The sequence below is a fragment of the Pimephales promelas genome, chromosome 16, assembly GCF_988280905.1.
Source record: "Pimephales promelas chromosome 16, fPimPro1.hap1.1, whole genome shotgun sequence".
In the NCBI taxonomy this organism is placed as follows: domain Eukaryota; kingdom Metazoa; phylum Chordata; class Actinopteri; order Cypriniformes; family Leuciscidae; genus Pimephales; species Pimephales promelas.
In genome coordinates this window covers 34210521-34232064 of record NC_142784.1, presented here as the reverse complement: position 1 = coordinate 34232064, position 21544 = coordinate 34210521, and the positions used below count along the sequence as shown (strand labels likewise).

Below are 21544 nucleotides of genomic sequence, written 5' to 3'. Positions count from 1 at the left end.
AACTGGAAATATTTATCGTTGTCGAGGGCTTTTATTTTGAAGTGCAGCTCCTGCGGCCGCCATGTTCCTTTCTGGTTGCTGTGATGGAGACGAGGCGCTTTGGATTTTAAACTTTCTGTTTGAAATAATAAAAAAAACCCCTCCGAAATACTCAATATCAGACATAAAGCATCAGAGCTGTACAATCACAAGATGTTTTAAAAACACTGCAGAACTGAGGGTGTAGTGTTAGAGAACAGGTGAGGATTAAACTAATCGCGTTATCAATTATTATTGGAATGATTGTATTAACGTTAATGTTCGTTATTCTCGTTGTTTTAACTTCCGCAGAGTATTTACTGATAATCTACTCTTTATTTAACGTTAGTCGTTTATTGTACTCTGTTAGCGTTGCATGTATTTTTGTTAGACATACTATTGTACAACTAAAGCCCTGTTCATATCTGCGTTTGTATGTTTATTAACAAAGCATCGATTTAACCGGTTTTCTGTTGTAAACGCATATGTTGATGCTATGAAGTGTTTATTTACTAAGCAAAAAATGCAACAGTAAGTAAATGCTATTTGAGGAACGTGCTGTGTTTTCTAAAGTTTTAATTTGAAGTAATTTAGTGAGATTAATTCAAGGCCCGTTCCCGCCCCAGTGCGCGCGCTCCTGTCACGCCGCCGTCACCATGGCGACCACGGGACTGCGCATCGGAGATCAGCTGGTGCTGGAGGAAGACTATGATGAAAACTACATCCCTTCTGAGCAAGGTTATTAAACTATTATAAACTAAACGCAATGATTGTTGGCATTGAGTGAATGTTCTGATTGCCGTACGTAATACAGCATCTGGCTTTTTGAATTGTGACATTATTTGCATGGCAATTTAAAGGACAAATGCACATCTTTCTGGGTGGAGTTTGTCTATAATTCTCATTACTGTCATACAGTCTTGAACAGGGTTAACTTAAACTGAAATGAATTCTGTAAATCAAATCTAAAAGAAAATATAAAAAAATACTTTTTTTATCCTCATCTTTACATCGTTAGTCAACGTTATGTCATAGTCAATATTATTTTGTTTGTCATTGTTACAGTCAACGTTATAGTCCATTATATAATTTGTCAAAACTATATTATTTTAGTCGTCGTTATAGTCAACGTTATAACATTGTGTACGTATATAACTTATAACGTCATTGTTAGTCAGTCAGTGTTATATTGTAAGTCAACGTTATATCGTTAGTCTAATGATATAACTGACTAAATATAACAATGTCAAAGTTATATCGTTATAGTAGATGAATGTCTACAGTAGAACTTCATGTTCTTTATGTATATAGTTTCTTGTTTCTTTTGAAATTCAAATTTGACACGTTATTGATCCTGACATATATTTATTAATTAGCCTAATATTAATTTATTAAATATTAAACAGGTTAAAAGCCTGTTCACACCAAGACTGATAACTATAACGATAACTAGATTAGTTATTACTATATTAAAATTATTTTGATTAATCAAGATTATGATCCACATGAAACCGATAAATAATTTATATTAAACACTGCAATTTTCCATAAAAATTCACAAATTGTCAGTTTTTGATTTGATGGCGACTGTGTGTGTTTGTGTCAGAGATCCACGAGTACGCCGTCGAGATCGGCATCGACCCTCTGCGGGAGCCGGAGCTGCTGTGGTTGGCCAGAGAGGGGATGGTGGCGCCGCTGCCCGACGAGTGGAAACCATGGTAACACACACTTCCGTGAGAACACACACACTGATACACATACTGATAAACCTTCAGTGCCGTCCATCTGGGGTTTCAGAGGAACGTATTCAAATAATGTAAAGGCTACGTACATTATTAATAGTTTTAATTCCGTTGCTCTTTTATAGCTCTTGAGACTATCTGGATTTCTGATGTTTTTTTATTATTATTAATCCGCAGTGTGAACTTTACCTGTGATATTCATCTTAATATGTCTTAGGAGAAGTCAAATATTGACATGCAGTAAGAAAACGGAGCTGTGTATGAAATGGGTTTCAGTAGTGTTTGTTTCTGTGTTCGCGCAATTTCTTTTCTTTACAAAAATAAATCTAAAGTTCCTTGATAAAAAGCTGTGAGCTTGGAAAATGAATGTTTTTTTTTAGAGTCTATGGTTTATACGTAGGTCGAATGTCCAGATTAGAGCCCGACCGATAAAGGATTTTGAAGGCCGATACCGATACAAATATTTTTGGGTTTTAAAATCTAATATATCGGACGATATTTTTTTGTATTAAATATTGTTGGATTTCACAAAAGGAAAGCTAACTTTTCTGCACGAGATACGTTTGATACTTTTTCTCTATGTCTAAATGTTCACTCCTCGCAAGTATAACTTACATTTTACAATGCAGGGACTGTAACTAGAGATACGCTAGTTATAAATACAGTAATCATTACTTTATTTAAGCAGAAAAAGTTCATTGTGGTTTCCGAGCTCAATAATGTTAACGTTAGCGGTCTTCCACTGATGATAGCGGCGTTAGCTAGCTTTGTGGTTAGCTAGTCTATGATTAGCCGTAATTTAGCAATAGATAACATCATACTGCAAATTGTAAAACATTCATTTTCAATATAACAGGCCAAGGAGAGATTATTAAACGTGTTTCGTCTGTTTTTATTTTATTTTTTAAATATTAATTTATCGGCCATTATAACTGCCGATACCGATATTATGGAAAATGCCTAATATCGGCCGATAATATCGGTCTGGCTCTAGTCCAGATATCGGATATGAATTTGATTTAAAAACACATTTGTAAGTGTACTGAGAGATCAGATGATAATAAACCGGTTCTCGTGTGGATTTTTGTGTTTATAAGTGTGCAACAAATTCCGATCCGTGTCAGATGTGAGTAAAAGATTGGATTTTTTGTGCCAATGTAAACGCAGAGACAGAAAGTGTGTGTGTGTGTGTGTTCAGTCAGGACATCACCGGTGAAGTGTACTACTTCAACTTCTCCACGGGTCAGTCCACGTGGGATCACCCCTGTGACGAGCAGTATCGCCAGCTAGTGGTGCAGGAGCGCGAGCGCACACAACACAGCAGAGCCGCTCCGCCCGCGGCCAACGCTACCGTGGGGAAGGACAAGGAGAAGAAGAAGAAGAAAGACAAGAAGAAGAAGGAGAAGAAGAAAGAGCCGGAGGGAGTCAGAGCTCCAGGGGTGAGTTCATTTCAGAAAAACACTTTAAAGGTGCTGTATGTATGTTTTTGTCTGTACTAAAGCATAAAAATACCAGAAACATGCAAACATATGGTATTCAGTGTCACATGATCCTTCAGAAATCATTCATGTGTGTGTGTGTGTCAGATGTTGGCTCCTCTCGCTCCTCTGCGGGGTCTGTCTGAGGCTCCTGTCGCTCCTCTCAGAGGGTCTCTGGGCGTCTCATCTGGACTCCAGCCGCTCAAAACCTCTCTAGGGGTAAAAAACCTCGAACTTCTCATGTGTGCTTCATTAATGGAGCTTCTGAATAAGTTTAGTTATGATTTATGAATATTAAATGTGTTTTTGTCACTGGTGTGCTTCAGTCTGCCGTGTCAAGCTCCGCTGCTTTCAGAAGTGCTGAGGAAGACGAGGAGATCTCAGAGGAAGAGGTGAATCTCAAACACACACCTGAACGCTAATACATGATGATGCACTGAACGCTAGCTGTGATCTGTTGTGTGTGTGTGTGTGTGTGTTTAGAGGCCGCGAGATTCAGTGGGACTGCTGAAGAACCTCCACCTGGATCTGGATGCTCTGGGAGCGGGACTGCAGTATGAGGTGAACACCACGAACGCATCACATCCTGCTGGAGATCAACACTTCACATGTTAGAATACTAAACTGCTGAACTACAGTGATTTTTATTATAGGGCTTTCAAACGATTAATCGCGATTAATCACATCCAAAATAAAAGTTTGTGTTTACAAGATATATGTGGGTAATTATTTTATATATAGAGATACACACACATGCTTGTATACATTTAAGAAATATTTTCATGTATATACTGTTTATAGATTTATATATAATTTATATTATATATAAATATAAATATTTTTTATATAAATAATATTTTTTTCTTAAATATACTTGGATGCGTGTGTATTTATATAATTATACACAGTGCACCCACATATATTATGTAAACACAAACTTTTATTTTGGATGCGATTAATCGCGATTAGTCGTTTGACAGCCCTATTTTTTTTTTTTTTTTCTCAGTATTTTTGTCTCGTTTTCCTTCACAAATATCTACAAAATGTGAGATAGTTTTACTATCAGAACTACTACGGTTACGGTATATATAATGTTGAATATAATGTATAATAATGCAATGGGGGAATATTGTGGGTCCTGATAATGCCTAATGTCATGTTACCAGTAAAAAGTGGCCTAGATTATTTTAAATATATCTTGTCAGTGACAGCAAGTAGATTTGTCTAAAATAATTCAGTATTTTCAGCCTCAGAATCATGGATATTGTTATTCTGGCATCTCTATTGTCGTGTGCTTTGGGTTTCAGCACCAAATCCAATCCTATTCATTTACATCCACCAAATGTATAATTTTAATCAACAGTACATTTTTTGTTAACCTTTTATCATATGACGTGGAGCATCGCAATAATATCGTATCGTGAGTTCAGGATCGTGAAATGTATCGAATCGTGACATTAGGGTATCCTTACACCCCTAGTTAGTGTGTGTGTTATAGTATTATAGAATAAAAGTCTATGCAAAGTTTAGACGGATTAGTAAACGTGTGTGTGTGTGTGTGTTTCAGGACAGTGAGGTCAGTGGGACGGTTCCTCCTGAAGAAAGAACAGAACCTGAACTACAGGATTTGGCCTTATCGAGGGATCACAGTCCAGAGCCGCCTTCAGAGGTACCTGTCTGCCTCTGTGTGTGTGTGTGTGTCTATCTGTCTCTGTCTGCATTTTATCTGTGTGTCTTTGTTAAAATACGGCTGTTTGTTTGAGCCGTTTGCATGTGACCTCACAGCCCGTCTGTCTCTCTGTCTGTCTGTGTGTGTCTGTCTGTGTGTCTCTAATCCATCCCTCCACTGTAAGGACTCGTTGCGTGGACGTCTCCTCCCCTCCACAGCCGCTTCATGCCCTTTGACCTCAGACGCTGCTGCAGACGAAGGCATGAGTGACGGTGCGCAGCAGGAGGAGAAACAGTCCGATGAAGAGATCGAGAGATTCAGCCAGACCGAGGAGAGAACCGAAGAGCAGAGAGATCAGACGGAGAGTGAAGATGATGAAGACAAGCCTAGAGAAGAACAGGAGAAAGACAGCGGCGTACAGGCAGAGCGAAGTGAGGAGGAGGAAGAGCGCAGTGAAAGAGAGGAACATGAACACGACAGAGACAGCGAGGAAATCGAGCGCTTTCAGACGGACAGCCCTCCAGTAGAAAAAGGAAAAGAACAGAGGCAGGAGAGAGGCGAGATCAGCAGTGAGGAAGAGGTAGAGAGAGAGGAAGAGAAGCTTTCAGAACACGGGGGAACTGAGGAAGATGAGCATAAAGAAGAGCAGAGAGAGAGTGAAGGACGTGGGATCAGCGACGCTCAGAGCGACAGAGACGGCGAGGAGATCGAACGCTTTCAGAAGGACAGCCCTCAAATGACACACTTTAAAACAGGGAAGTTTGTGCCTCAGTGGAATCCAGTGTGCAGTGAGGTAGGACTCAGTGCTCCGCCCCTGCACACAAACCCCACCCATCTCACACACAAACCCCACCCATCTGACATGCCCCGCCCCTGCACACAAACCCCACCCATCTCACATGGCCCACCCACTGCAAATAAACCCCACCCATCTCATAGACCCTGCCCCTGCAAACAAACCCCACCCATATCACATGCCCCGCCCCTGCAAACAAACCCCACCCATCTTTCATGCCCTGACCCTGCAAACAAACCCCACCCATCTCACATGCCCCGCCCCTGCAAACAAACCCCACCCATTCACACGCCCCGCCCCTGCACACAAACCCCAGCCATCTCACATGCCCCGCCCATGAAAACAAACCCCACCCATATCACATGCCCCGCCCCTGCAAACAAACCCCACCCATCTTTCATGCCCTGACCCTGCAAACAAACCCCACCCATCTCACATGCCCCGCCCCTGCAAACAAACCCCACCCATTCACACGCCCCGCCCCTGCACACAAACCCCAGCCATCTCACATGCCCCGCCCATGAAAACAAACCCCACCCATATCACATGCCCCGCCCCTGCACACAAACCCCACCCATGTCACATGCCCCACCCATGCAAACAAACCCCACCCATCTCACATGCCCCGCCCCTGCACACAAACCCCACCCATGTCACATGCCCCACCCATGCAAACAAACCCCACCCATCTCACATGCCCCGCCCCTATATTATATCAATATAATTTGCTTTCATGCAGCATTCTTGCTTGTGTGGTATTACTTACCTACACTATATTGCCAAAAGTATTAGTACACCCTCCAAATCATTGAATTCAGGAGTTCCAATCGTTTCCAAGGCTTTAATTTATTCAGTGATTCATTCGTTCATTGATTTGTTTGTTCGTTCTGTAGCATTTGTTCAGTGTTTGTGTCTTCATTCATTTATTGATTCGTTTGTTCGTTCTGTTGCTTTGTTCAGTGTTTGTGTCTAAATTCATTGATTTGTTTGTTCGTTCAGTGATTCGTTCGTTTCTTTCTGTAACATTGTTCAGTGTCTGTGTCTCAGCGTGCAGAGCTGCAGGGAGGAGGCGTGTCTCAACACAGTCATGTGACATCACACACTAAAAGCTCCCTTGAGGAACATAGTTTGATGTGTGTCTCATCTCATTATTCATGAGCCAATCAGAGCTCCTCTCTGAAACTGCCAGCATCCTCCTCTCCCACACTGGCTCACTGCTTTGTGTGTGTGTGTTATCAGTGTATTAATACGAGTGTGTGATGTCATATCCTGTGCCGTGACAGGAATCTGAAGCTGGTGAAGTAGCAGCGGCGTCGCTCTCATCCGCCAATGATGTGCAGGTGTGACTTCATCAACACACACACACACACACACATTTATTTACATTCATGCATTTAACAGACATGTCTGGATTGTGTGTGTGTCGCATAATTTCACTCTTCATGTTTTTCCTCAGGCTGGCTTTCACCCCAAACTCTCAGAGAATGTGTTTGATCTGCTGGATCTGACGCCTGCTGTGGTAACACACACACACTCGCACTCACACACATTGACTCATACACTCTTGCTCACACTCACACACTCACTCACTCAATTACTCACGCACTCTCACAAACACACCTCTACAGGTTTAAAGGCTCATTCTGTCTCTCTCTGTGTGTGTGTGTGTGTGTGTGTGTCTCTCAGGACAGGAAGGAAGAGGAGGGAGAGGGAGACGTGGACAGCTGCGTGGACGTCTCTGTCTCTGCAGACAGGTGAGGATGATGATGATGATATGACTCGCGAGTGAATTATCATCACAAACCCAAAAGTTTTTGTTTACATGATATATGTGTGTGTGGTGTGTATAATTATTTTGTATATATAAATACTAACACATGCGGTAACACTTTACAATAAGGTTCATTAGTTAACATTAGTAAATGCATTAACTAACATGAACTAACGATGAGCAATGCATTAGTTACAGTGTTTGTTAATCTTTGTTCATGTTAGTTAATATAAATACAGCTGTTCATTGTGCGTTCATGTTAGTTCACAGTGCATTAACTAATGTTAACTAATATAACCTTTGATTTTAATAACGTATTTGTAAATGTTGGAATTAATATTAACTAAGATTAATAAATGCTGAAGAAGTATTGTTCATTCTTAGTACATGTTAACTAATGTTAACTACTGAACCTTATTGTAAAGTGTTGCCACACATGCATGTATATATTTAAGAAAAATGTGTTCTTAATATATCAAATATTTAAATTTATACATAATATTAAATATGTATAAATATATATAAAGTATATACATGCAAATATTTCTTAAATGTATACATGCATGTGTGTTTATTTATATATACAAAATAATTATACACACCACACACACAAATATTACGTAAACACAAACTTTTATTTTGGATGCGATTAATCGCGATTAATCTTTCCCCATCCTTATTGTACAGTGTTACCGAATGTTCTCCCTGGGATTAATGTGTGTCTAATCTCAGGCGTCTGCAGTCCCAGTCCGACCTCTCCTCGCCTGCTGATGACATCAGCAGAGCATCACATGACCAGAGACCGCCGACGGCCCGCGGCCGAACCCACACCAGTGATCAGGAGAAGAGACGAGAAGCTCAGGAGGATGAAGAGCAGCGTGAGCGTGATGAAGAGGAGAGAAGACGGATAGAGGAGGAGAAGAACAGACGGATGGAGGAGGAGAAGAACAGACGGATGGAGGAGGAGAAGAACAGATTGATGGAGGAGGAGAAGAACAGATGGATGGAGGAGGAGAAGAACAGATTGATGGAGGAGGAGAAGAACAGATTGATGGAGGAGGAGAAGAACAGACGGATGGAGGAGGAGAAGAACAGATTGATGGAGGAGGAGAAGAACAGACGGATGGAGGAGGAGAAGAACAGACGGATGGAGGAGGAGAAGAACAGACGGATGGAGGAGGAGAAGAACAGACGGATGGAGGAGGAGAAGAACAGACGGATGGAGGAGGAGAAGAACAGATTGATGGAGGAGGAGAAGAGAAGAGAAGCTCAGGAGGATGAAGAACAGCACAAGTGTGATGAAGAGGAGAAGAACAGACTACGACTGCAGCTGCTCAGACAAGCGCTGATGAAGGATGAGGAAGACGAGGAGCGCCGGATGAAGGAGGAGAGCGCCGAGCAGCTGAGGTCAGTGACTGCTGCATTGTGGGTCCCTGTGCTATAGAAGTGTGTGTGCCAACAAATCATGAGCAGTTTGGCACCAAAACTTTCCAAGTTCATGTCAACTCACGTCATCGTGTGTGTGTGTGTGTGTGTTTTAGGGTTTTGAAGGAACAGATACTTAAAAACAGACGAGATGAGGAGGAGCGATTAAACAATGACATGCACACACAACTTCAAAAGCTAAGGTACCCTTATATACATAAAACAGACACACACTATATCAACATCAAGACACACAGAAACACTATATCAACATCAGCACACACACACAAATACAACAGCTCAGGTAATACACACGCCCACACACATCAGCACTCACAAAGACCGTCTCGTGTGTGTGAAGATCTGAGAACGAGGTGAGACTCCAGGAGCTGCGCTCAGAGCTGGAGGCGGAGCAGGAGAGGGCGGAGACTCAGAAGAGGCGGGGTCTTGAGCGCCTGAGGGAGGAGTTAGAGGAGGAGCTCCAGGCAGAGAGGAGTCAGCTACAGGACAAGAAGGAGGAGCAACTGACCTCCATCAGAACACAGGTGTGTGTGTGTTTGAAGTCTATGCAATTTTCACACTGATATAGTGAAACAAATGTGTGTGTTTGTGATTAACGCTCCGTTGTTTTTTGTCAGGCTAAACTGAGCGACTCTCTGAAGAATTCAAGGAGTCCACGACCAGAACAACCGTTAGCCGAGTACCAGAGAGAAGTACAACACACTCACTCACTCACTCACACACACACACACACACACACACACACACACACACAAACACTCACTCACACACACAAACACTCACTCACACAGACACTCACTCATATACTCATTCACTCACTCACACACACACACACACACACACACACACACACACATACTCACTCTCACTCACTCACTCACTCACTCACTCATATACTCACTCACTCACTCATACACTCACTCATATACTCACTCATATACTCACTCATATACTCACTTATACACTCACTCACGCATATACAGCACTCACACACTCTTATACTCATATACTCACTCACTCATATACTCACTCATATACTCCATCAATCACTCATATACTCACTCACTCACTCACTCACTCACTCACTCACGTTCATCTGCGTACACTTTTGAGAGCCACGCCCACATCCAATCAACAACTGGTGCACACCATTTATTATTTTCAGCTGTTACACCCTGATATACTGTATGTCACGATAAATAACCTACGTCTTCTGCAGTGTTATATGAATGGAATTCTGCAGCAGTAGCTGGAGTGTTTTAATGTGTGTTAGTGTGTGTGTGTTTTAGCTCACAGATGTCCTGCAAGAAGTTCGTGAGGAAGTTGAGAGAGATCACAGGAAGAAACTAGAACAACTGAAAGAGGAACATCGACATGAACTACAGAACCTCAGAGAAACACACCTGGAGCGGGTACAACACACACACACACATCAGACAAGTGTTATTATCATTGCTGAGTGTGTCGTCTCATCCACTCACCGGCTGTTGTGTGTGTGTGTGTGTGTGTGTGTGTGTAGGAGAGCAGGGAGAGAGAGCGTCTATTGAACTCTCTTCAGGAGGAGAGAGACACTATGATGTCTACACACACAACACAACTACACAAACTACAGCACACGCTGGACACACAACTGCAGGAGATGCGCAGGACACACTCACTGAAGGTCAGCACAACACACACACTCATGGCACAGAGAAACAATATCACTGTAATCACGTTCAGAGTGATGTTTCTCCAGATGATGAATGATAAACACACTAGCCATGTTTCCATCCACTGTGTGTGTGTGTGTGTGTGTGTAGGAGACAGCGTTACAGGAGTGGATGGAGAAGCTGGAAGTACAAACCAAAGAACTTCAAACTCGAGAGGCAGAACTTCAGTCAAAGGTTCAGAACAGTGTGTTTTTATGCATTATGTTAGTTTGTTCATGTAGTTTACTTCACACATGAGTTGTTCATCGTAGTTTTACTAGAACACTAACAGTGCCGTTTACTGATGATCACCAGGCGTCAGAGTTGAAGAAGAGCAGACAGCAGCTGTGTGAGGAAGAGGAGGATATTCAGAGAGGATTAGAGGTGTGTGTCTGTGTGTGTGACAGTGCTGTCTGATACAATCAGGAGTGTGTATGAATGTGTGTGTGTGTGTGCAGTCTCTCCCTAGGCTGCTGAAGGAGCGGGACGAGCTTCGTGAGGAGCTGCAGCGGATGAGGGCAGATCTTCAGCGAGAGAGACAGGAGAGGGAGAGACAGAGAGAGGAGAACAGCAGGATGATGGAGGAGAGACAACAGCTGGAGACGAGGGTCACACTCCTGCAGGACAGATGTGAACAGCTCAGCTCCAGAGTCAGGTAACTCACTCACTCACTCACTCACTCACTCATATACTCAATCATATACTCACTCATATACTCACTCACTCATGTACTCACTCACTCACTCACTCATATACTCACTCACTCACTCACTCATATACTCACTCATATACTCACTCACTCATGTACTCACTCACTCACTCATATACTCACTCACTCATATACTCACTCACTCATGTACTCACTCACTCACTCATATACTCACTCACTCACTCACTCATATACTCACTCACTCATATACTCACTCACTCATGTACTCACTCACTCATGTACTCACTCACTCACTCACTCATATACTCACTCACTCACTCACTCATATACTCACTCACTCATATACTCATTCACTCATATACTCACTCACTCATATACTCACTCATATACTCACTCATATACTCACTCATATACTCACTCATATACTCACTCATATACTCACTCACTCATATACTCAATCATATACTCACTCATATACTCACTCATATACGCATATACTCACTCATATACTCACTCATATACTCAATCACGCATATACTCACTCATATACTCACTCATATACTCACTCATATACTCACTCATATACTCACTCACTCATATACTCAATCATATACTCACTCATATACGCATATACTCACTCATATACTCACTCATATACTCAATCACTCATATACTCACTTATATACTCACTCATATACGCATATACTCACTCATATACTCACTCATATACTCAATCACTCATATACTCACTCATATACTCAATCATATACTCACTCATATACGCATATACTCACTCATATACTCAATCACTCATATACTCACTCATATACTCAATCACTCATATACTCACTTATATACTCACTCATATACGCATATACTCACTCATATACTCACTCATATACTCAATCACTCATATACTCACTCATATACTCAATCACTCATATACTCACTCATATACTCAATCACTCATATACTCACTTATATACTCACTCATATACGCATATACTCACTCATATACTCACTCATATACTCAATCACTCATATACTCACTCATATACTCAATCATATACTCCCTCATATACGCATATACTCACTCATATACTCACTCACTCATATACTCATATACTCACTCATATACTCAATCACTCATATACTCACTCATATATTCACTCATATACTCACTCATATACTCACTCACTCATATACTCACTCACTCATATACTCATATACTCACTCATATACTCAATCACTCATATACTCACTCATATACTCACTCATATACTCACTCACTCATATACTCACTCACTCATATACTCAATCATATACTCACTCATATACTCACTCACTCACTCTTATACTCAATCACTCACTCAATCACTCACTCATAAACTCACTCACTCACTCACACACACACCCACACACACTGACTGTAGACACACTCGCACACATACACACTCAATCAATGTTGATTTATTTCAGTTCAATAATAGTGTCAATGGTGCAAACATGAATAAAATATGAAATATTGTGTTTCATCGATGATCATCTCTAAGACAATCGTGTAATTTTTCAGCTCAAGTGTTCATACTGTGTTCTCGTCCAGTAGTGTCACTGCAGTCAAATCAATAATATTGCCTTATTTAGTGTCCTAAACTAAACGAGCTAAGGTGGTGAGGCAGAGACAGACTGTGTGTGTGTGTGTGTGTGCAGCGAGCTGGAGCAGAGCAGCAGATCGGCGAGAGAAGACCAGCAGAAGAAGAGCAGGAGGAAGAGCGAGAGCGGCCTGCGCTTGGAGGACCTCGAAGCCTCAGCGCTGCGCTCAGGAGACGCCAGCGACAACAGCGTAGACGAGTACGTGTGAGTCCTAGAGAGCTGCCCATCTAGTGCTCCTGATTCTCACTCACTCCTGAGACAGAGCGACACGTGTCATAATCTAAGAACCACACACACACACACACACCCGTCTCCACGGACTCTGTGTTGTGTGAAGCTGCCTCCTTTCTGACTGATAACAAGAACAAAACAATAGCCATGTTTCCATCCACTTGTCAATCGAATTATCTGAAGTTCGTTAAAAAAAAAACACATGCGAATAAAGCTGGTGAAAGTGTGTTTCCATCCAACGGCTTTAAAGCGAATAAAAACCTGTACGTAATGATGTCACATGCTGTTTTGTGATTTTAAGGTGTTTCCATTCATTTTCGCACTGAATCGAAGAACATTCCAGCAAACTTTTGCGATCAAAGTTTTGTTAGATAAAACGGATCGCGGCATCTACCAACAAATGATCAATATTTCACAAGTTGAAGCCTAATAATGCTTATGTGCCAGCTGATAGCGACATATGTATGGGATAATGTATGCGAGGCGGCTGTTGAAGGGGTTGAATTTACTATAACAACCGCCCCGCTTTATATTATTCTGCTTATTACATATAAATCAATAATTTGACACAACAAATTGACTTAAAAACGAGTATTGCTTCTGCTAAAGAAAATATAAAGTCGCAATTGCAGGTTATAAAGTCAGGCTTTCGTGATATAAAGTCGCAATTGCGTGTTAAGTCAGAATTATGAGATATAAACTAGCAATTGCGAGGCTACTTGAAATTTTGACTTTATAATACGCAAATTGGGAGATATAAAGTCGCAATTGTGAGATATTGAACTATTTTTTTTAACAGATTTTTTTTCCCTTAGAATTTGACTTTAACTCGCAATTAAAGTCGCATTTTTTTGCTTTGTCCACTTAACGTTACATCCGTCTTTGTTGACATCCGCCATGTGTGCGCAAACAGACTGGCCGGAAATGAACTCGTCTTCTGGCGCGTTGCAACCATAAAAGGGCCTAACTTAATCGCAATTCATTATTTATTCGGGAAATAACGTTTCCATCAGCTTTTATCACATTAGCCGTATATCGATCAAGATAAAATCCGACGAGACCGAACGTATTTCATGAAATTTCATCGAATTTTACTGTTTCCATAAGGTATTTTTCATTCGATATCACTTAATTCGGATAAAAACGTGTCGTTGGAAACATGGCTAATGTCTGAAGGCTGCTATGTGACAATGAATACAGCAAACCATTGATATCTATATAAAGGCTAGATATGTCGTCCACGCTGCTGGCCAATGGAGGTCGACGTCTGCACCTGGCGGCCATCTTGCCACAGTCAGCTCGCTCACTCGTAACATTGTGTTAATGGTACATGTACTATTTAAATGACCATAACTTGCTCAATTTTCTACCGATTTTCAAACGGTTTGGTTTGTTATGAACGTCAGAGATGTAGTTATGACACTGCACACTTATGAGTGTATAAATAAATTATCATCCAGATAATTATAGCCACGTTAATAACGTTTGTAAGAAACCAAACCGTTTGTAAATCCGTCAAGATTTCAACGAGATAAGAGTTTTTGTGTTCGTGCTGACCACAAATCTTACATCAGCTTGCCTGTGACAAGATGGCCGCCGGTGATGACGATAGAAACTCCGCCTTAAGACATCTAGCCTTTATATAGATATCTATGCTCCGTCTCAATCGCCTGTATCCACTTTCATGTCCTTTAACGGGGTTTAAGTGTGTGTTACTCTCTCTCTCTCCCAGTGTGAGGCAGTATGTGTGGAATGAGAGCGTGTCTCTCCTCAGGGCTCGGCAGTTTCTGGAGCGCCAGAGCGTTCAGGTGTCGGACAGACAGGCAGCGCTGCGGGCAGCTCACAGCAGTCTGAAGGACCCCTCGCCCGGGACCTCCACGCAGCAGCTCTACCACAACCTGCAGCAGGTGAGTGTGTGTTCAGACAGAGCCGTGTCTGCAGTCCTTATCACCTGATGTGTGTGTGTGTCAGAGATGGGGACTCGAGTCGCACAAACAGCTGACTTCAGACTTGACTCGTGACTCGACCCAAAAGACTCGTCAGCAACCTGTTTTCATGCAATTATCGCTTTTTAAATCTAAATTCATTTTAATGTATTATTATTTTCTTTTATCGGCCCATACGTTGGGGAAGCGTATGATAAGCTGCATGTCCCCCGCCCTTTGTCATACTGGAGCATATTTAGGCCACGCCCACACCGGGGGAAAACTATCCAACCGTCTCCATTGACTTTGCGTCTGTAGATTTCTCATAAATTCAACAAAAGTTGGCATTGTAAATCATCCCGATCTGCACCGTCATCACAGACACCGTTAGAAAGCTCTCTCTCTCTCTCTCTCTCTCTCTCTCTCTCCAGTTCACTGTTGTCGGATCCAAATATGGTCATTTCCTTTTAATCAGCAACCAATCGCGAAAGTAAAAGGGGGGATTTAACTCTAAATGAGCAATCTCATTGGCCTGATGGACATCTTTAGATCCCGTTTTGCGTTTTCTCAAAATGACTTTTTTGAGTCTTGAAATCTCCACTCCACTAGCACCGATATACCAAACCTAATACACCAAACTGTCCAGTCCTATACCTTGTTTTATTATGAAGACTATTACAGATGGATTTGTAAATATATTATTCCTAGCTTGACTTATATAACATTGTTTTTCTAAAAACATGGCGAAAATCTATTTAGGGCTATCTGATTACATCTGATTATCTGATTAAGGCTATCTGAATCTATTTAAGGCTATCTGATTACAGGATAACAAAAGTAGATGTACATAAATATCTATTTTTAAATATAAATATATATTTTTTTTTTGAAAAAAATATTTTAAACCTGGCTTTATCTAATAGGCTACTCAGATTTGGTGTTTTTTTTTTTTTAAATATATGCAAATTCGCACATATTTAATTAGGCAATGCCTAATAATTTAAGACTTGAGACTTGACTTGGACTTGTGGCAAAAGACTTGAGACAGAGACTTGACTTGGACTTCCAAAAAATGACTTGTGAACATCTCTGGTGTGTGTGTAGGAGGCGAGGGATCTAGCCGAGCTGAGGGAGACGCTTCACAAGGGTCAAACGCTACTGAAAGAAAAAGAGGAAAAACTGAACCAGCTCGAAACTTCACTGACTGAAGAGGTACGACACACACACACACTGCTGGATACACTATACTAGTGTGGGGATTACATAGACATGAGTGTTTTATACTGAGAGAATCATATTTGAGCTAAATCGTCATGTTCCTCGTGTTCAAGGACAAACCTTTGAAAAAACATCACAAATATAAACACTAGTCTGCACCAGTGTTGGGTAAGTTACTCTAAAAAAGTAATTAATTACTAGTTACTAATTACCTCTTTAACAGTGTAATTAGATTACCGTACTAATTACTCTCTCTAAAAAGTATTTAATTACTTTTAATTGCTAATTACTTTCAAAATCCCAGCTGAATAATACAAGGATAGACATGAATCTGTTTTAATTCTTTCAAATAAATACTATAAAATTGCATGAATTATCCTTAAACTGACCAAGGTGGAGAAGGTTACATTATAAAAACATACTTTTTAGCATCAGACAATACATTTTGATATTAAACCCACTATTGTTTTATGTCTGATCTCATGACATTTCACACTTTTTTCATACATATTTTACAATAATTCAGTACGAGTGCGGTCGTACGATTTAGACGCCTCTTAAAACGCATACGAATCGCTGTGAGATCGGATTGATCCATACACAGTATTTGCCTCAATTACATCAGAAGTAACTGTAATTACAGGTAAATGAAGAGTAATCCCTTACTTTACATTTTCAATGGAAAAGTAATTAAATTACAGTAACTAATTACTAAACCCTACTAAACCCTAATTACTAAATAATTAGTTAAACCCAACACTGGTCTGCACACACACGTTATAAAGCCCAATCAGATCAGATTTTTAACACCCAAATTCTGTTTTTTTCCCCACTAGATTCCTATATAAAGGAGCTTTAAAGTTGTTTTTAGACATTATTACTTACTTTTATTAGGTTTTGTAGTTGGATATACATTTAGATATTCTCAAAGACTAGTTTTTGTTTTATGTTTATTTGAAGTGTTTGTTTTTTCATACATGTTACTACAGTCAAACCTGGTTGTGATGAAGAGGTGTGTGTGTGTGTGTGTATCTGCTGATAGTTTTCTCAGATGTAATGGTGAAATGTTGGTGTAGAGAAGCTGAGACACACTTTAATACTCACACACACTCCTCCATATCGCCGTTTGATTCGGTGTGTTGCCCTGTCTGATTTATTCAGCCGACATTGTGACATTCAGCATTATACTGTACATTTCATGAGATGCGTGTGTGTGTGTGTCAGGTGTCATGCGAGGACGCTGAGAGGTCAGCTGATCGGAAAGTGACGTTTGATGTCACCGAGTCAGAGATGAGCAGCATCTACAGCCCGGAGGGAACAGGTGACACACACACACACACACACACAAAGTGCCCCTATTATGTTTATATTATTATTACATCGTATGTAATAATGCTGTTTTGATTGTAAAGGGTCTGCAAAGTTTCAAAGTTAAAATAAGTTTCCTAAAAGAAACGAGTCGTCAGGACGTGTGTAACTAATTAGCATAAAACCAGCATGTGGTCTTGATTGGCTGAACAGCGTCTCTTAGCCCCGCCCTCAAACACTGTAGTTGATCTGAGACTGGAAGAGATTTAGAAATGATAATGAGCGTTTGGTCATGACCAATCACAACAGACTGGGCCATCTGACCAATCAGAGCAGAGCAGCTCTCAGAGAGGCAGGGTTTAAAGGGTCAGAATCCCTTATTGAAAATTAAAGTGTTTTGGATGCATGTAAAGATGTTGTAAGACGAAACAAATCTAAATGAGGAACATTTGCATGATTGGGGACTTGTGTTAATGTGTGTGATCGTCTGTCAGTTCCGGTGAAGGTGCAGCAGCTGGCCGACTCTCTGCAGCTGATCTCAGGTCAGCTCAATTCTGTGTTAGGAGCTTTGGGTTCACTGACCCACAAACAGGCCCCGCCCACTCTGACCACACCTCTACCACCCCGGCCCTCGTGGGCGTGGCCTGTGAACTCCTCCCCCTCGCTGTCCAACGGACTCAGACCCACAGACTCGCTGCAGAACCGCTGGACGGGTGAGACACACACACACACACACACACGTCATCACCTACAGCATCATCTGAACATCATCCGTTTCCACAGAAACCAGCAGAGCTCACATGACCTACTCAGGATACACACCGCCAAGGTGAGCTCACACACACACCAGTCTTCCACAGTCATGTAGATATTCAGTGTAAATGGCTGTTATCTTGTGTGTGTGTGCAGTCTGTCGAGTCTGCGTCCATCAGCAGAGGTCGAAGGTCAGCGGCTGCAGGGTCTGATTGAAGGAAACAAACGCTGGCTGGAAGCTCAACGCAAAAACCGCAACATGTATCCTTACACAGCCGGGTGTTTTTCCTCTAGAACGGGTTTATTTCAGCTCAGGCTTTCTCCCCTGAACACACACACTCACACACACACACACATACATACTGGATTGAACGTGTATCTCAGTGAATGAGCTTCTGTGTGTCTCGTGCTGTTTTCCTGAGCGTCACACACTCAGTCCACTCTTCCCAAACCTCAGGACCGGCTCCAGCAGCGGCGGGTTAGTTCAGCTCAGCCTCGACGACAACAACCAGATCAAAGTCCATCATTACTGAAGCAGCGCCAATACACACACACACACACACACACACACACACTATGGCAAGCCGTTTTCTTTTAACAATTGTATATTCACTAGTGAAATGTTACCATATGCTGCCATTCAAAACCAATTGTTGATATCAAGAATTGATTTCTTACTAGTTGAAATTTCACATATCAGAAATACAATTATTACTAGTAAAAACCTTTATTTTTGATATCAAGAATTAAATTGTTACTAGCTGAAATGTCTATTCTTGATATCAAAAATAAAGGTTTTTACTAGTAATAATTGTATTTCTGATATGTGAAATTGGAATTTCAACTAGTAAGAAATCAATTGTTGATATCAAGATTTGATTTTTATAGTTGAAATTCCAATTTGTAATCGTAATTGTAATCAGAAATACAATTATTACTAAAACTATGGCAAGCCGTTTTAACTTTTAATCATCCGCACTCCGCAGGATATGAATTCTTGATATCAACAATGCCATTTTTTGATATCAAGAATTGAATTGCTGATATCTGTAATTGTATTTTCACTAGTGAAATGTCACAATACGCTGGCAAGCCGTTTTAGCTTTTATTAATTTCCAGGATATAAATTCTTGATATCAACAATTGCATTTTCACGAGTGAATACCATTCAAAACCAATTGTTGATATCAAGAATTTATTTCTTACTAGTTGAAATTTCAATTTCACACATCAGAAATACAATTATTACTAGTAAAAACCTTTATTTTTGATATCAAGAATTCAATTGTTACTAGTTGAAATGTCTATTCTTGATATCCACTATTGAATTGCTACTAGTAACAATGTTCATTTTTGATATCAATAATTCTATTTTTACTAGTGGCGATTTTAATTGTTACTAGTAAGATATCTGAAATAATATTGATATCAGAAATACATTTTCAGATATCTAAAATAGTAATTTTTACTAGTAACAATTGAAGTGTTGATATCAAGAATAGACATTTCAACTAGTGAAAATTTAATTATTGAAATCAGGAATTCACATTTTTACTAGTAACAATGTAATTATTGATTTCAAAAATGATATTTCTACTAGTAAAAAATCAATTATTGATATCAACAATTCATTTTGAATGGCAGCCTATGGTGACCTTTCACTAGTGAATATACAATTACAGATATCAGCAATTTAATTGTTGATATCAATAATTCATATCCTGGAAATGAATAAAAGCTAAAACGGCTTGCCATACACACACACACCTGCTGGAGATTCTGGAGCCGCTCGTGTGTTTCTCAGGGAAATCTCCAGTGCTTATATGAGCTGTGAGGAACTTTGTCTACTTTTCCATTTGTATAGCTGTGTGCAGATCTCATTTGTACAATATTTTTGTAAACAATTAAAGGAATTTAATACTTTATGCAGGTCTGAGTTTCTTCAATATTATGTTTTGTGGTTTAGATGTTAGATACTAGCAAATTAACTGTACATGACAATCTGTAATATTACAATACAATATTACAATGTGACCCACCAATGGGGCAAGTTGTCACATCTCCCTTCTATTTTTTTAAGTATAAACTGTATTAATGAAACAAAACCACAGTTGTACTAGACGTGTGAAACTAATGTGGGAAAAAATACATACTCTTAACCCCAAGTGGATTTACACAAGCTGAGAAAGTCAAAAAGTGCACTATCTATTTTTAGTTTTGTGTGTGTGTGTGTAAATGGTCTCTTGATTGCTTGGTCGACTCTTCCCTCTTTTTGAGCTTGTGTTTTCTACTTTTTGAAGTTGGCACAAATAATTTCAAATTGGAAAAAGAATTGTTCTCAAATTTCATTATAATTAGGACAGGTCAGAAGTGCAGCTCTATGTCTTTCTCCTTAGCTACAGTGTTCTCTCTCTCTCTCTCTCTCTCTCTCTCTCTCTCTCTCTCTCTCTCTCTCTCTCTCTCTCTCTCTCTCTCTCTCTCTCTCTCTCTCTCTCTCTCTCTCTCTCTCTCTCTCTCTCTCTCTCAATTTTGGGTTTTCATGAGCTGTATGCCAAAATCATCAGTATTAAAACAATAAAAGACCTGAAATATTTCATTTGGTGTGCAATGAATCTAAAACATGAACGTTTAATTTTTATCATTACATTATGGAAAATAATGAACTTTATCACAATATGCTAATTTTTTTTAGAAGGACCTGTAGCCTGAATGTGTTTGTGCTGTACCAGCAGAGGGAGACAAAGACTGATAAAAAATACATTTGTTGTGATGAATAATAAAAAAAAACAGTTCAAGCTCACCTTTGGAATACAAATAATAGAAACTTGAGTGTATATAATGATAGTTGTATTACATTTGTATTAATGTATTTAGTGTTTCTTTGTAAAATTATAAATGGTGGTAACATTTATTAAATTGATAATTTAAGGCTCAATTACAGTATTGTGAGACTTAGACTATTAATATGTTTCCTTACAAGTCTAGGGTTTGAGGGGGAGTAATAAAAGAGATTGCAGAGCTCCTTCACCCATCCCAGAACTTCACATTACACACTACTAGTGATGGGAAGTTCAGATCATTTTACTGACTCTCTTGTTCAATCTCATCATTTTGATGAACGAATCAATTCGCTCATTTAAGTGGCTTTAAATGTTATACTTTTAAAAAATTCCCC

At 40.1% G+C, this 21544-nt stretch overlaps 1 protein-coding gene across 4 annotated transcripts; it reads left to right on the top strand.

Moving 5' to 3' along the window:
- The first annotated feature begins 54 nt into the window (after positions 1–54).
- On the top strand, positions 55–20294 carry cep164 (centrosomal protein 164). Of its 4 annotated transcripts, none has more exons than XM_039684853.2 (29): positions 55–239; positions 645–756; positions 1625–1736; positions 2959–3199; positions 3347–3457; positions 3565–3630; positions 3722–3799; positions 4806–4907; positions 5092–5700; positions 6987–7043; positions 7160–7222; positions 7390–7457; positions 8207–8881; positions 9016–9102; positions 9261–9444; positions 9538–9612; positions 10210–10332; positions 10440–10583; positions 10723–10806; positions 10927–10995; positions 11070–11266; positions 12992–13132; positions 14898–15072; positions 16195–16302; positions 17533–17629; positions 18111–18329; positions 18400–18445; positions 18526–18630; positions 18806–20294. In XM_039684853.2, exons 2-29 carry the CDS (start codon positions 675–677, stop codon positions 18900–18902), a joined length of 4215 nt encoding a protein of 1404 aa, XP_039540787.2. In that variant the 5' UTR covers positions 55–239; positions 645–674; the 3' UTR covers positions 18903–20294. The 4 variants fall into 4 exon arrangements, with proteins under 4 accessions (XP_039540787.2, XP_088977691.1, XP_088977692.1 ...); XM_089121565.1 differs by having other exon boundaries at positions 12992–13138; XM_089121566.1 differs by having other exon boundaries at positions 628–756; positions 12992–13138.
- The last annotated feature ends 1250 nt before the right edge of the window (positions 20295–21544 follow it).